Here is a 14,782-nt window from a genome sequence, read left to right as displayed (position 1 = left end):
ATATCACTTTTCCTTTCAGTTTCACAGCAGCCTGACCACAAAGGAATTATTTCATCTTCAGTCTGTGTGATGTGCACAGCACAGAGATTCCTCATGCCCTTGTCTTTTAACCCTGTGTGACATTTGTGCCATTGTGAAAGAAAGCTTTTCTCAGACCTCTTCCTCGTAAAATACTGTCAAGTCATATGGATTGGTATCTTTGCCTCTCATTTACTATTGGTTCAGCAGCTATACTTTAAGATAATGAAGATTGAAGTAGTTCTTTTAACATAAGCTGGTAACAAGAGTGTTCCTTGATGAAAGTTTGGTGTGGGTAGATGTAAAACAGGAGGAGTCACTTTTGTAAGTATTCATGGCACAGTTACAGAAAGTCACCCAAAATAATTACCTGTGTATAGAAAACATATAGTACCTGCAGGTCAGAAGGGACTAGGTATATCTATGAATCATAATACCTGTAGTACTATATAAGTAATAAGGTATTATTCATCAGAGCATCAGATTACTATTGCAGGGATCTCAAAAAAAAAAAAAAAAGTAAATTCTCATTGCATCATGGCATCATCTATTTAGAGGAATTCTGGATAGTAAGTGCTAAGAATAAGCACTTCTAAAATAACTGGTTACAAATCAGAGTGGGACAGTGGTTTCATGAGCTATGGGAAATCGTGAGTCTCCTTTTAAAGTTAGTTGGAGAAGCTCATGTCCTTACTTAAGTTTGATTGCTCTGATCAGGGCTTTCTGCAAACAGATTGTCACTCAGCCTGTTAAGTTTAATTACTGTCATTCATAACACTGTTCCTGCCTTGTTTTCTCCTGGTATGACCACTGGCAGTGTTGCCCTAGAAATGAAGGACAGATTGTTTTACTTTGAAAATTAGAGTGATTTTTAACTTTTCTTTCTCTCTACTTTTAGTTTATGGAAAATACAGAAAATGTTAGTATTCCACTGTGAATTGTTACAGCTGGCTATTTTTACAGGTTCTTTGGTTAGGGTTTTTTCTCCTTTCTATTTTGCAGAGGTGATCCTCGTCACTAGTTCTTACACGATCAATTCAGATTCTTCATCTTGTCTGTCTTAGTGGTTGTGACTGTTGATTTTCAATCTTAAATGAAAAAAACCTTACATTTTACATTAAAAATTCTAGTATTCTGCTCATTAAAAGGAGCCTATCTTCTTTTGTTTAGGTCTGCACATAAAAACTTCAAAGCCACATGCATCTGTTGATGATTATGACTAAAAGTATGTTTCTCCTCCATAGCAAAGTTAGTATATCCTAATAGGTAGCAAGCGCCCTTCTCCAAGAACATGGTGTTGATCTCCGAGGTGTGCAAATCAAGAGTTTGTCAGCAGAACCCCCATTCATCCTGCCTGTTCTGACAATGGCAGCGCAGCAACGCAGCTTCGGTAGCCAGTACCTAGGTCATAGTATACATGAATATTTACTTCTTAAATTGTGCCTAGATGTATATGGAGAGCCAGTACCTGTTCCAAAGAATTAGCAGTAGATACTATCAAGAAATGTTTGTAACCAGATGCACAGCTTGAAACACATGAATGAGAATTAAATACAAATAAATGTGAGGATTACATCTAAATAGCAAACTATTCTCTGGAAATATGTTAAGTTTAGAGCCTGAAGACAGTTAGCTTTATGGGAGGGATAGGCTCTTCATTTTCCATTGAGACTGATTTTAGCTAGAGGTTTGAATTGTTGCACTACAGAAATATTATTTTATCTCCTCAATTCAGGATTAATCAATTATTTGAATTCTTAAAAACCCTAGAAGCAAAACCAAATCCCTTTCTATATTTCTTCTCTAGTCAGTATTTTCCAGTGTTAGTAATTCATTTGCATTTTTCTGCGCTTTAAAACTAATTTCCGCTGTGTTCTACTCTATTTTTATCTGTTCAATATTAATCCAGCTAAGATGATTGCAAAGTCTGTAGAATCAGGTGTGAAAGTAAACAACTTCACATTTTCAGCCTTGTTTACAGAGCCAATTATCTTTTATTGGAAAGTAACTTCAGTTCTGAGAGCCTGATTCCTCTCCCCACCCCATGTCTCTTTTACAACGTCAACTCCTTAAAGTATTATTTCCTGTTCTTTAACAATAAGATTAATTTTTGCCCTGTTCTTGTTTCAGAGACATCCTCTATCAGCAGCATGCTCCTATGACCTGCCAAAACTCTACTGAACTGAAGACTTTTTTCCCATGAACTATGTAGGTACTAAGTATCAAAATAATTAATTTTTGACTACCAAAAGATTTTTAGGAAAGGCTGCCTGAGTTTATTCTTACAGTTCATACTTTATGACATTAGGAAGAAGCAACTGCTACGTTTCAGATCTTTGGCTAGCATCTCTAAGGGAAGCTGAAAGTTTCTGATCATATTGTAGCAATATGGAGGCTGGAACACTTTATTCTAAGATTTGGTCACAGTAGTTTGCACTTACTTGATAAGCTTCCTAAATCATTGAAGAAAATGTACAAAAACTCACTTTGTTTACCTTCACATTTTTATACTTAAAATGATCAGCATGTTGAAGAGTGCTCTAGTATAGCATGTTAAAACTATCAAGTAATGTGCTAATGCTGCCAGCTTCACAAATGCACAAATGTTCAGATTTTACAAGAGAACATGAAGTCAATGTCAAAATTTTAAAATTCAATAAACTGCACATGGCTGAAACTTCCAGTCCTCTATTTCAAACTAGGAATAGGGTTTTAAAAGCTGATGTGTAATATAACTTGAATGGTATAAATAAACTTCCTGTTATGGACCTTTGGATGTGCAATTTTGTAATGCAGGTGCCGTTTAGCCAGGACCAGGAGTAGCATTGTTCATCTCTGCACCTGTAGGTTTGGGGTTTTTTGACTGCAAAATAGGTCTAGGGAAACAAAAAGCACCCAGTTCTCTGAATAAGGAACATTAGGAAGAGGTTATATACTTTTCAGATGATTGGCTTTGCATACAGTACAATATGGAGAAATAGAAATAAATACTCGTTTTAAAAATACCTGTGGAAAAAGTCAAGATGGAGGACCAAATGCAAATGCTGTAAAGGGGGAAGAAAAAAAGCTTATTGTGAAAGTAAAGCTACATGGCTTTGAGTAACCATGGAAACCAATGGTTTTCTGATGCAGAAATAAATGAACTCAACCTTTTCATATTTATTAGTGGGACTGATGATGAAAGATAAAGTTGAATTAAAATATAAAGCAACAGAAGACAAACCTAGTCAATGTCTCTGCCCCTGCAATGCAGGTTATTGTGATGGATTATTATGAATGAGCTGGTATTACAGAGAGGCAAATTAGTTATGAAAGGAACGAAATACTCTTAGTTATACCAACCTGTTTATCCAAGTATCAGCTTATTAACAGAAATGGAGACAGTACGCACAACATATTCCTGAAATCTTTTGGTTCTGATAAAAATTGAAATAAACTTGCTTTAATACCATAGCAGTGTATGAAAGATATGTATTACAAAATGGTAAACTGTTTACTGTAACTGTATTAGTGGATATTTGAAACCTACTAATTTCTTGGTGGCAAGAATGGTAGAATTTTCCTAGAAAAACACTGTGTGAATATTCAGGTTTCTGTCTCGAAAATAGGTGTCAAAAGGTCAAATATTAATTGGCAAGTTCTCGCTACAGAAATTCTACTGCTGACAGAGGATGGCAGCATTAAATGTCACTTGAACTTTCAGTAAGATTAAGAGCTTATGAAATAAAACTTCAGTGCAGATATTTCTGCAACATCATGTGAAAGGTTTTGATTGAGTAGAAATCCTAGTGTTGATAAAGGGTTAAGTCAGAGTACCCAAAGGCAAATGCTGAGATCAAGTGTGACTTTAGTGTCTGATGCACTGGATAGAAAACTAGGAGTTTAGCAAAAGCTGTCTGTCCGTCCGTCCCTGCTGCAAAATAACTCTTTAGTGTGGAGGAAAGCTTATTGGCTGTAAGGATGCTTCAAGGAGTGAGGGGGAGGGGATGGAAGGAGAGGAGTGTACTAGAAGAACAGGAAAAGTGTACTTGTTGAACTACTACATCTCAGCTGCAGGTCAGTGCAATGAACAATGCTTCAAAATAACAGTTATTACAAGCCCATATGAACACTCATAGAAATAGTGTCATATAAAACGCAACTGCCCTTAACAATCTCAGACTGCCCTTGCCACTCTCAGGTATTGTCAAAAGTCAAATTATAGGTCACACCGGCTCTGAAAGTTTTTGTGGTACAAAGCTGTCTTGTGTCTAGAAACAATGTGTATGCTAATAACCTCCTACTTCATTCTCAACTGTTACACCCTTTAGATTTCAGATAGCATATTTAAGATGGAAAACACACTTTGCTTTGCTGCAGTTCAGGTAAACTGGTGGAAACAAATTCTTTAGAGAAGAGTCTTCATGGTCTTTCTGCACTGTTGTGCTGACCAAAGCCTGGACAGACTAGTGTTTGCAAAGTCTCCCACTGAAGACAGCAGAAGAATTTCTGTCAGCTTGAGCTGGCTACTCTTCAAGCACAGCTGGCATGTTTCTAGAGTTCTGCTATAGAACTTCAGTAATGTATGTAAAAATTGGATAACTTCCATCCCATACAGTTATAGTGGTGTGATAAGTTAAGATTACACATACTGGGTTTAAGGTTCCTCCAGTTTTATTGGGCCATTTACCTCTTCTGCTTTTTTACTTCCTCAAAAACGTGTGGTTAGCCTCAAATCTAGAAGGAATTCTTTCCTAGGCTAAAATCCAGATTTGAAGAGTAACTTGTTTGAAATACTGGAAAGTTTATGCCACAACTTAAAACAACCACCCCCAATCCTTCTTGATATTCCTGGTAAAACAGACTAGTTTTGTGCAAGACCTTTAATTTTAATCACTATATAAAATGGTATTTCCCATCTGTAATTTTCTGGCAATTGAAGCATTCCTAGAGTTCAGATTTCATAGTCTGACTATTCATGGACTACAAACAGGAGCTCAGAATTTGGAAATTTGCCGAACTATAGAGTGCACTCAAATTAGCCTTGCCAGATATTGAGACAAATGATGCAGATTCATAAGATGATACCCCATTTTTTATTTCATTACTTAACAGCTAAAGGCCATTGTACTACAACTAAACTGTTGGGTTTTGGGGTTTTTTGGTGGTGGTTTTTTTTTTTTTTTTTTTAGTTTTTAAAACATGTATTGAAAAATCCCTTAAAGCCTAGATGAAATGACACAAAACAAATTCTGAAATGTCCTAAGTTTTCAGACAGCAGAGCAGCCTCATGTGAAATAGAGCAGCCTACAGCGGGAGAAAGGAACATAACCAAGTTTTCTTAGCAAGGAATCACTTTTCTAGGACTTCGAGTGCCTGGTTTTGTTGGGAAAAAGATTACCAACCCATTGACATCTATAAGTTGTAGTTAACAAACTCTCAGCTGATGTACTGAAAAGTTATTTTCAATGAAATAGTTTGGAAAGCCTGGTAACAAAATGAGTTGAGGCTCAAGTTTTCTTCTAAGGCAGAGAAACACAAGGAGCTCTTTTGCTGATGCAGATGTCCAAAGTATTTTTCCTGTATTGTTCTTAAAGCATATCTTCTGCCACTTGAGTGCATAATTGAGAGCCAGTCCAACTTCCACTCCTCTCAGTTAAAAAAGCAGAACGAAAGTATGTATCCCTTCAGTGAAGGGGGAAAGGAAGAACAAGACAAATCTAAACCATCTTCATCTAAAGGTAACTGTTTTCAGTCATCACTTCACACACATCATTAGTTCAACAAAACCCAGAAATGCTCATTCCAAAGAGTGTCAGCAGCACAAGTTAGTTGCCGAACATGAGAGCATAAGCATATTCTCATCTTTGGCTTATATAGTGGCTTGTTCGTTATACTAGTGGAAATTACAGTCGTACCTACCCAAGACTGCTATAGAGATATCTAAATGTTTTCTCAAGATCGCTGTGAAATGGTTTTGATGTTTAAAATGTTGAAGAGCACAGAACTATTTCCTCCTTTACAATGTTAATGAAAATTTCACAAGGCAATTTAGTTCTTTTAAAGTATAAAGAAGTAGGTACTCTGATATTTATTAGACATATACCTAAATCAAACTCATTGCTCTATAGTTTTGTTTTCATCACAATTAGATTCCCTTCAGTAAATTATTAACTCGATGAGGCTTTGGTTATGCAGCTGTCTGTTGTATTGCACACTTGCCAAAATGCAGGACTGGATTGACCACACCAATCACAAATTTTAACAAACTTTTTTTTTTTAGTATTCAAATTACTTTTTTTTCAAAGCCAAAACAAGTCTGTAGCTTGCAAGGCATGCTCCTTCATGTTTAAATGGTAAGTACTAAAATACCTTCATTATCATTTACCCTCAGTACGTAGTGCTTTGGAGAGAGACATAGTTCTAGGTAACTTTTTAATATGTGAAAGTGATCTCCATTCATATAAGTACAAAGGGGTGAAAAATGCAAGTAATTCATAGACCTTGTTTCTCCAGGATGCAGAACAAGCAAACCACTACAATCCTATTTATAAATTAGTGTTCTAGAATGCTAAATAGTAAAGACAAATTCAGCCAAAGTTAGTTCTGTAGGATTTTCAATATCCTTGAAGGAGATCTGTCTATTCAGTAAGTATGTACTATACAGACATGCCCCAGCAGATCTGTGGAGCACAAAAAAAAAAAAAGGCATGTAGCAAGGTGGGATTTACCAAACAGGAATGTAGCACTTGCATGTAATAAAGCAAATATTTACATTAAGCACAATACAGCAATTTATTTAGATGCTTAAATGAAGAATACAAAGGGAAATAAAGATCACAAAATTATACATACTACAACAGTGTGTCATATATTAGATGGTATAAATGAATACAACACCTTGTTGGTGTTAACTAAAGATAAAACTAAATATTCAAAACGCAGCACTTTTGTTTCAGTGTGCTGCTTCAACACAATACACTTTTATACAGATCTAAAAGGTGTCAAAATTAGTAGCTGCAAATTTGTTTCTTGCATGTGATTTTTCTTTTTTAGCTTAAAAGATTTCAGAAAATGGCTCTGAAATACATTTGTCATCAGTTGTAATGTCAAGGATATTCAGAACAAGAAAATTCTATAATACAATAGAGTCCAGATATATTTTTTTAATGTTGCTGGCCTCTGTTTTGAGATTGTACAAGGTTATGTGCAAAAACTAAGTTTGTCAAAATTCATACTATAGCAGTTTCAAGCTTTTGCTAGGTAAACTAGATACAGCATTTATTACACAGCAGGGCAACACTAAAAAAGAGAAACAAATCTATGATGGGTACACAAGAACAATTTCATAAGCTTCACTTGAATAGGTCTAAAAGACTGTACAAATATACATTTCAACTATTCAGAATGATACATGAAAAAATCAATTTCCCCATAGTCTACTATACATGTTGAACTGGTAGCTTGTATGGTTGGCCCTACACTACCATGTGAAAAAGGGTAATGTTTAAAAAGACATACAACTGAACATGTACAAGAGTGAAATAAATGTTGAAAATGCAGATAAAATAAACCTCTGCTTTTCTCTGTGTGCATTCTGGAGCCACCAGCTTATCCGTTTTCACATTAAGTTACTGTGCTCATCCCAGCAGGTATTCTCAAGCAAGATTAGCCAACAGCATCCTTAAATAACCACTGGAGTAACAGTGGCCACAACCACCACACGCCATGACCTAGCACTTGAAAGGCAGTACCAGTCAGAATTTAAGCTTAGCAGTCATACTGAAATGAAAGTGTTTAGACAGTTGTAGATTGGATATTACTGACACTTCTGAATCAAGCAGCTTATGCTTGCTGGCTACTCAGCTCCACACCAGTTAAGCTGCTATGCATTGGTTCTGCTACTCCATCAGTCACGCTGTCAAACTGATCTCCATCCTCACTGTCAATTGTGCTATTCTGCCATTCCATCTGCTGATTTGACAAGCTCTCCTCAATCTCTGATGCATTTTTCCATTGCGACTGGTCCTTAGACCAAAACTCTTCTACTTTTCCATAGGAACGATTCTTCCACTTTGACTGTTCTTCATCACTTTCAGATCCACCCCCTTTTGTCTCAACAGTCGGTTTACTGCTACCAGCATCTTCACTTTGGGAGGATTCATCTGTCCACACTTCTGGTTTTACTTCTGATGTGTTATCTTCAAAATCAGAAACGTGCTGAGAACCAGGCCCACTTTCAGACTGTGAAGCTCCATCTTTCCATTCAACAGTATCATCTTGATCATCCTGATCACCTTCGCTATCTGAAACATCTCCTACTAGTTTTGCTGGTTCTTCAGCAGAAATAATCTCTTCATATTTAGAGCTTTCCTCTTGTTTTTGATGAGACTTCTCTGGAGACTGTAATGTATTTTCTTCAATTATTTCCTTGGATATGCTGTCCTCTGGGTTCTCCCCTATGCTATCAGAAGAGGTTTTCCCACCAACGTCAGAAATACGCTGACCAAATGGACTACTGCTTTCATTGTATTCCTCTTCTATATTTTCATAGCTGTCTGAGGAACTTTCATTGTCTTTTTCCAAGTTTATTTTTTTATCAACAGTCTTACTAACATTGACTCTGGAATTCTTTTCATCATGGTTTTCAAACAGCCATTCAGCATCAAAATCCATTTCATGTTTAACCTTGTTTAACTCTTTCATATTGAAACCAAGCAGCACACCAGGTTTGTATTTTTCACAATCTCTAACGCATTTCTTCCTTTTGTTACTAAAATGAGACGCAATATCAGATTTCCATAGCCACAAACTGGCAGCCAGCTTTTCAATCTCTCTCCTAGTGGGATATGGTTGCTTATTAAAATATTTTGTAAGAAATGTTTTCCTGGCTTCATAGGAATCATCTTCATGACCCTTGGGGTCCAATGCAAGAACTACAGGTTCTTCAGGCTTCTCCTCAAAGGCAGAGGGGGAGTCGTCATCATCCATTTTCCTTTTCTTCATTAGTGAGAATTCCATATGTTCATAAGTACGTTTTACAGGTGCTACAGCTGGAGACTGACTTAGCCGAGATGACGAAGTACCTTTGTCCTGGCCATTCTGAGTCTTCCCAACACCTCTGCAGTGAACAAGGTGCAGCGTTATAGTTGAGGCAGTCATGTTACTAGTATATACACCAAGGCAATGAATGCATTTGTAGGTTAGCTTTTTCTCAACTGGATGAACTGTCTGAATTACTTGATGCCTCTCCCGTAGATGATGTGCAAGTGCATCAGAGATGGGTCCTTTTAGGATTGAAAAGCAGAGAGGACAGAGAGTTTTCCCGACATCTTTTTTGTAGGGAACTGCTGCTTGTGGAGAACTTTTTACAGGTACATCAGACTTCTCCTGGATTTTCGGCTGTGGTTTTGGAGGAACTGGGGGAGTATTCTGAGCATGGTAAGCTACAGATTCAGCAGGAGCATCTCTCAGGTTATAGGTGGTTACAAGAAGATGTATATTTGTGTGACTACCCTGCTGCAATGTCAAATCAAAGGTTAGAGTGGAATCAGTTTTAGGTCCCATTTCTTCATCAACATGAACCATTCGCATATGAGCAGCCATCTTTTCAACATCATTGAAGGTTGAACGGCAATATGGACAAGACAGACCATGTATTAACATATGATTAAGCAATGTATCAGTGGGTAAATAGCGATTACAGTACAGACATTTGCTAGTGAAATTGTGTATTTTCATTATATAGTTAGCTACTGCAGGCACCTTTTCAGCCTTGTGCTCCTTTTCAAAGTGGACACTATACACATTTTCAGGAAACAGCTCATTACAGATTGTACAGATTTTCCACTTCTGTGTGGATGATGTGTTGACAGCAGAAGGACCTGTAGCAGCTACAGGAGATTTTGAGCCAGACTGACCTAATACTCTTGAAGCGGCCTGTGACTGAGATAATGACGTCTGTTTCAACTGAGCTGATGAAAGAGAAGATGAATTGGCAGACTGAAGAGAGTATCTTGCCGAGGCCTGTGATCTCTGTTCCCCTCCAAGAGTATAAGGCCTTCCATTTCCACTTGCTGAAAACTGTTTCATTGTTTGTGATTGTTGTGGAATAGAAACTGGTGCATTACCACTTAAGTTTAGCCTTCCTCCTGGCTGACCAACATAACTTGGTGGTACCGATTTGACTCCATAATTGTTTTGTTGTAGGTGAACATTTGACATCATATTCACTCCTGCGGAATTTAATGTAGGCTTTGGTATAGTGAGTCTGTTCATCATCTGTTGTGATGAAAGAGATCGAACACTTCCAGGGGAAAGGGGACCCATCCTCTGAGGGAGTCCCATAGGCTTTTTATCCTGTGGTTTTGGAGCTATTAGCATCAAAGGTTTAGATCTCGGAACCACTACGTTAGTGTGACCTATCATTGCTGTTACCTGGTATCCTATACGTTCGTGGTCTTCGATAACATGCTGTACTAAAGCTTCGTACGATTTCGGCATGAAAAGGCATCTTTTGCAGTGAATACTACCCTCCTCTCGGGTACTGGAACTTAACGGAACTGCACCATTGAGCGACTTTTCACCTCCCTTTGCTACGTAAGGAGCAGCAACATGCTGAAAATGTTCCCTGTAAATGTGCTTTCTAACTATTTCATACAGAGGATCTCGGTAAGTGCACTTCTTACAGTAATAAACAGCTTGTTCTACACTGTCAGCCTGCTTAGGTTTAAGGCTATCATGTTTGTTTTTATCTTTAAAAGTGCTGATGCCTCCACTCGGTGTATTGGCATTTGGAGCATGAAATATTTTAATGTGCGTTTCCAAAGTCTTTTTGTCCGCATTGAAAGTACAGTAAGGACAATTAAGGAGGATCCTATTTTCAAAGTCTTCACTATGAACATTCCGGAAGTGGCTTTTGTATGCTGAAAAGAACTTCGAGGAAAATGGACATGCACTGCAGCAAAAGGGCTTTGTCCGATAGTCCTTAAAACAAAGAACAAAGCAGAAACTAGATATTAAAAGCAGTTTTTAGAAAAACAACATCCATGATCTTCTCTAAACAATAAAGTTTCTAAATAATAGTCTCGAGACCCACTGCAACAGTCTCAAACCTTTAGATTGATTTCTTCTCTCCAATTTTTGGCCTGCAGATCAGGCCCTAGAAAGTTTATAATCTGAACATACATGTGATGTGGTGAGTGCCAATTTAGAGGTCCCTCAAGAGTTTAACCATAAACTCAGCATGCAAGGCTAAATCATAAGCAATCTTTCTCCACCAGTCAAAAAAATGCCTCATTCCCTGCAGCTGAGCTGCATGAAAGTTCACTGTAAGCTCATTTCTGGGGGGAAAAGGCAAGCATGACTGTTCGAGTAGAATACGACTGCATCCAGAAGACGGGTTACTTCCCATCAAAATCTGCCAAACATTTATAGATACAAGACGAGTATATAACTTCAGCTATTTCGGTGTCTTAATCCATTACAAACTTTAATATTAAGATGCTCTTCAAAACTTATTTTTGGTGAACAAATGGATTTAAGCTTACCAAGTCATACACTAAGGCTACACAAGCCCTTAAAAGCCACCAAGCCTTTTCCTTCTGATCAAAGCACACACCTGATTTTTAAAACAATTCTGAATCAGAGAAAAAAAAAAAAGGTATTTGAAAATTCCACACTTGCAGTCTCCCTGCATCCTTTATCTTTGTTATATTTAACATGCAGTTGCCGATGCAGTTCTTGTCAACTGTTGTAACAGAAACTAAAGTTATACTGGCCTTAGAGATAGCCACAAGCAATCTGACATTTCAGATAAGACATGAAATTCAAACAGTTACTAACATTCATCATGAGTGTCAAAACAAGTCTTGTGCGTCAAGCTACACACAGATCATTTGAAGTAACTGGAGAGTCGTACTCTCCCTCTGCCTAAGCAGGAATATATGCTTCTGTCCACCTTCTGAAACCTCACACATCTGGTAGGCTGGAGACAAGATACAACAAAAACTAAACAAAAGCTGTCTCCTTTTATATTACAATTTTTATTCTGGAATTGACTAGAAAAAAGGACACCATCAGTGTATTTTATGGAACACAGTAATAAAGGGACATTTTTAGATTAACACTACACTAGGAATCCATCATAATAGAGGTTCCTGTTTCCTGTAAGAGCAATACCTGATCTTTCAGATGCTAAGAGGGCTTATTTTGTAGAGAGATTTCTCACCTTCTCGCTGTTCTGTCAGTGCTGGTATTACTCCATATTGTACCATCAGTAAAGGCTACTGCAATGCACATGACTTGCCTTAAATGTGTTTAATCAGAATCAAGTATTATTTCCTCCCTCCACTTCTAGCTCAATTCAAATTTCCTTTATTACTGGCTCAGAAACATCTAAAAAGTAAGAATCCCAGTGCCACTTCATTCTGCTGTATAGAACTATATATGCCTAAACCAAATCTCCAACATAGTCAGATTATAAGAATCTTCAGATGTGGCAGACAGCTAACAGAGCTACAACAATAGTGGAGAGAACAGCAGCTAGACATGTTCATTTAAACTTTTTCTGAAATGGTGAAAACAGATAAGGAAACATTTAAGGAAAGGTAAAAAAACTTATCACAAACTGCATAAAATTGTTGACCTTTTGACCGGAAGGATGTGAAATTGTGCTAAGCTTGAAAACAGATGGGCTCTTAATATGCAGTTGTCAAAGGGTGAGTAAGATTTCTTAACCAATCATTCTCCAGTATTTGGCTATCCATACTACTAAGATAAAGACCAGGATTATTACTTAAAAAAACCCACACACAGCTTTTTGTTGTCCCTTAAACCGATAACAAATGAAGATCAATGGGTAAAACTGCAGGAAAAGCTCTTGGCATATGTATGAAATGCCCTTTAGTATGAACCATCTTCAGAATCAGATGTGTCAACATAAACTATTACCAACCTGATTTTTTGTAAGCGATGGGTCCCACAATCCTACATCTTCCCATGTAGTGTTTTTCAAATAAAAGTCATTAGGTTCAAACTGCTTAAAATCCTGGAGAAGGGGAAGACGGGAAGAGAGTACAGAGAATCAAAACCAAAGACCACCTGCTCCCTTAAGCAACTCTTGTAAGCATCCATGCAGTCCTCTCAAGTGCTGCTGGCAAACAGTAGATATTATTAATTCAAGGAAGTGTGGGTATTTAAGATGCACCTCTTTGGAGGTGAAGAGTTATGAATAGTCTCAATATCATAAAACACCTGAAGAACTATTTTCAATACTCATCCTCCTAATTAACCCAAGACTGTAATTACATACCTGCCCCATTTTCAAAAGCAGTCATAGAGAAAAGCATTCCCGGGCTAGTGCTAAACATTTAAGATCATATAGATGCTTTACCATAACTCTGATCTTTGGTTTTTTGTTTGGGGTTTTTTTTGGGGGGTGGGTGGGTGTTGTTTGTTTGATTGGTTTTGGGCATTTTTTTGTTAGTTTAATTTCACACAGGAATTCAGATAAAAGTTTTAAAAGTTTGACTACATGTATGATGTCCAAGAAGCCAAATTCCTATTAAAAAAAAATATCTGATGAAGTACTTTGGCATTTCATCTCTGGCATATAAATCAGCAGCACATAAGGACTCAAAAACAGTGTTTCCACTGAAATCAATTCTGAAAGTAACATTGTCCCAGTTCAGAATTTTACCCATAAAAATGATACTTGCTCCACAAATTTTCTAAGCAGGAAGGACTGGCGTTTCTTTCTCTTACACATCTCACTTAAATGCTCTTTAAAGAGACACTAACAGAAAAGCCAAAGCAAACAGGTCATAATTTGCTGAGTACCCTAAAGAGTTAAAGTGTGTGAATTGACAGTACAGAAGTTAGTGTTCAGGAGAGAAAGCTGCACTTTTGAGACGATAGTTATGAAGTTTGTCCAGAAGAGTAGCACAAATACCCTTCCCTTCTAGGAACTAACACAGGTACAGACGTGATTCTTTAACTTGATGACCTACTGTTAGCACTGACAAACACTTCGTGAAAACCTCAGAACCATCGTCTGTCCCCCAAGAACATCCTATACCGCACCTAGTTCTCGCTTCATTCCTAAATGTTCAGTTAGAAAATGCTATTTTTAAGAATCCTACATAAACAAAAGACAACCTACATTCAATATATATCAAGTCAGTCACATATAGCCTGAAGTGTATCTTGTCTCCACTAAACTTTCTAAAAAGTGTTTACAGGTACCTTTTTAGCTCAAGTTATTAAGTCAGTCCTACTTTGTGTAGAACTTAAAAAGCAATGCAGGGATAGCAACGCCTGAACAACAAGGCTCAAATGGAATCCCAGATTCATTCTCAGAAGCTGACGAGAACAGAGGAGTATGGTGTGGGAACAGGATATAGGGGATTCCTTCAAAATTCACAGTAAAAATTTAACATTTTGTGAAACAGGTCTTTAAAAAAAAAAAAAAGTCATACACCAAAGACCTCACAGTCCGACTAACTTCGGAGCATTTTACCTCTAACTACAACACTTGGGAGATATCATACTTACTTCTATATGTTCTTTACAGTATTCCAAACCAATGTCACTAAGTATTTTTTTCACAGTTTTCCGGGCCTTTCTTAAACTGCCAAGGTTGTTGACAGGAAGTTGGAACATAGTTTCTATTGAAAAAGAAAGTAAGAGAAAAGGTTTAAGTCAAATGTGTTTTGTCTGATAGAGTGTTGCACTTTCAATCATTAGTAATTTTCTGTCTCATTTTACCCATATAACTCAGTATCAG

At 37.2% G+C, this 14,782-nt stretch overlaps 2 protein-coding genes across 24 annotated transcripts in view; one reads left to right on the top strand and one right to left on the bottom strand.

Moving 5' to 3' along the window:
- The window catches only part of PARD6B (par-6 family cell polarity regulator beta), a 97,907-nt gene that overhangs the window by 66,579 nt on the left and 16,546 nt on the right, over window positions 1-14,782 (top strand). For 3 of the 4 annotated variants that reach the window (XM_072878914.1, XM_072878913.1, XM_072878917.1), the window contains one exon: window positions 2,149-2,786. The gene's annotated coding sequence lies outside the window, so the exon portion shown is untranslated. Of the gene's footprint in view, window positions 1-2,148; window positions 2,787-14,782 lie in introns of those variants that run through there. The other variant, XM_072878915.1, reaches the window with a different exon arrangement.
- The window catches only part of ADNP (activity dependent neuroprotector homeobox), a 33,224-nt gene continuing 25,201 nt past the window's right edge, over window positions 6,760-14,782 (bottom strand). For 14 of the 20 annotated variants that reach the window (XM_072878883.1, XM_072878897.1, XM_072878884.1 and 11 more), the window contains 3 exons: window positions 14,551-14,663; window positions 12,953-13,045; window positions 6,763-10,983 (listed from right to left, as the gene is read on the bottom strand). In XM_072878883.1, the coding sequence (XP_072734984.1) occupies window positions 7,843-10,983; window positions 12,953-13,045; window positions 14,551-14,663 (3,347 nt within the window). In that variant the 3' untranslated portion in view covers window positions 6,763-7,842. Of the gene's footprint in view, window positions 10,984-12,952; window positions 13,046-14,550; window positions 14,664-14,782 lie in introns of all 20 variants that reach the window. The other 6 variants (XM_072878898.1, XM_072878901.1, XM_072878899.1 and 3 more) reach the window with 2 other exon arrangements.

This window comes from Ciconia boyciana, chromosome 14 (genome assembly GCF_034638445.1).
Source record: "Ciconia boyciana chromosome 14, ASM3463844v1, whole genome shotgun sequence".
Taxonomy (NCBI): domain Eukaryota; kingdom Metazoa; phylum Chordata; class Aves; order Ciconiiformes; family Ciconiidae; genus Ciconia; species Ciconia boyciana.
The sequence above is the reverse complement of the archived record's forward strand: the minus strand, read 5'-3'. Positions and strand labels throughout refer to the sequence as shown.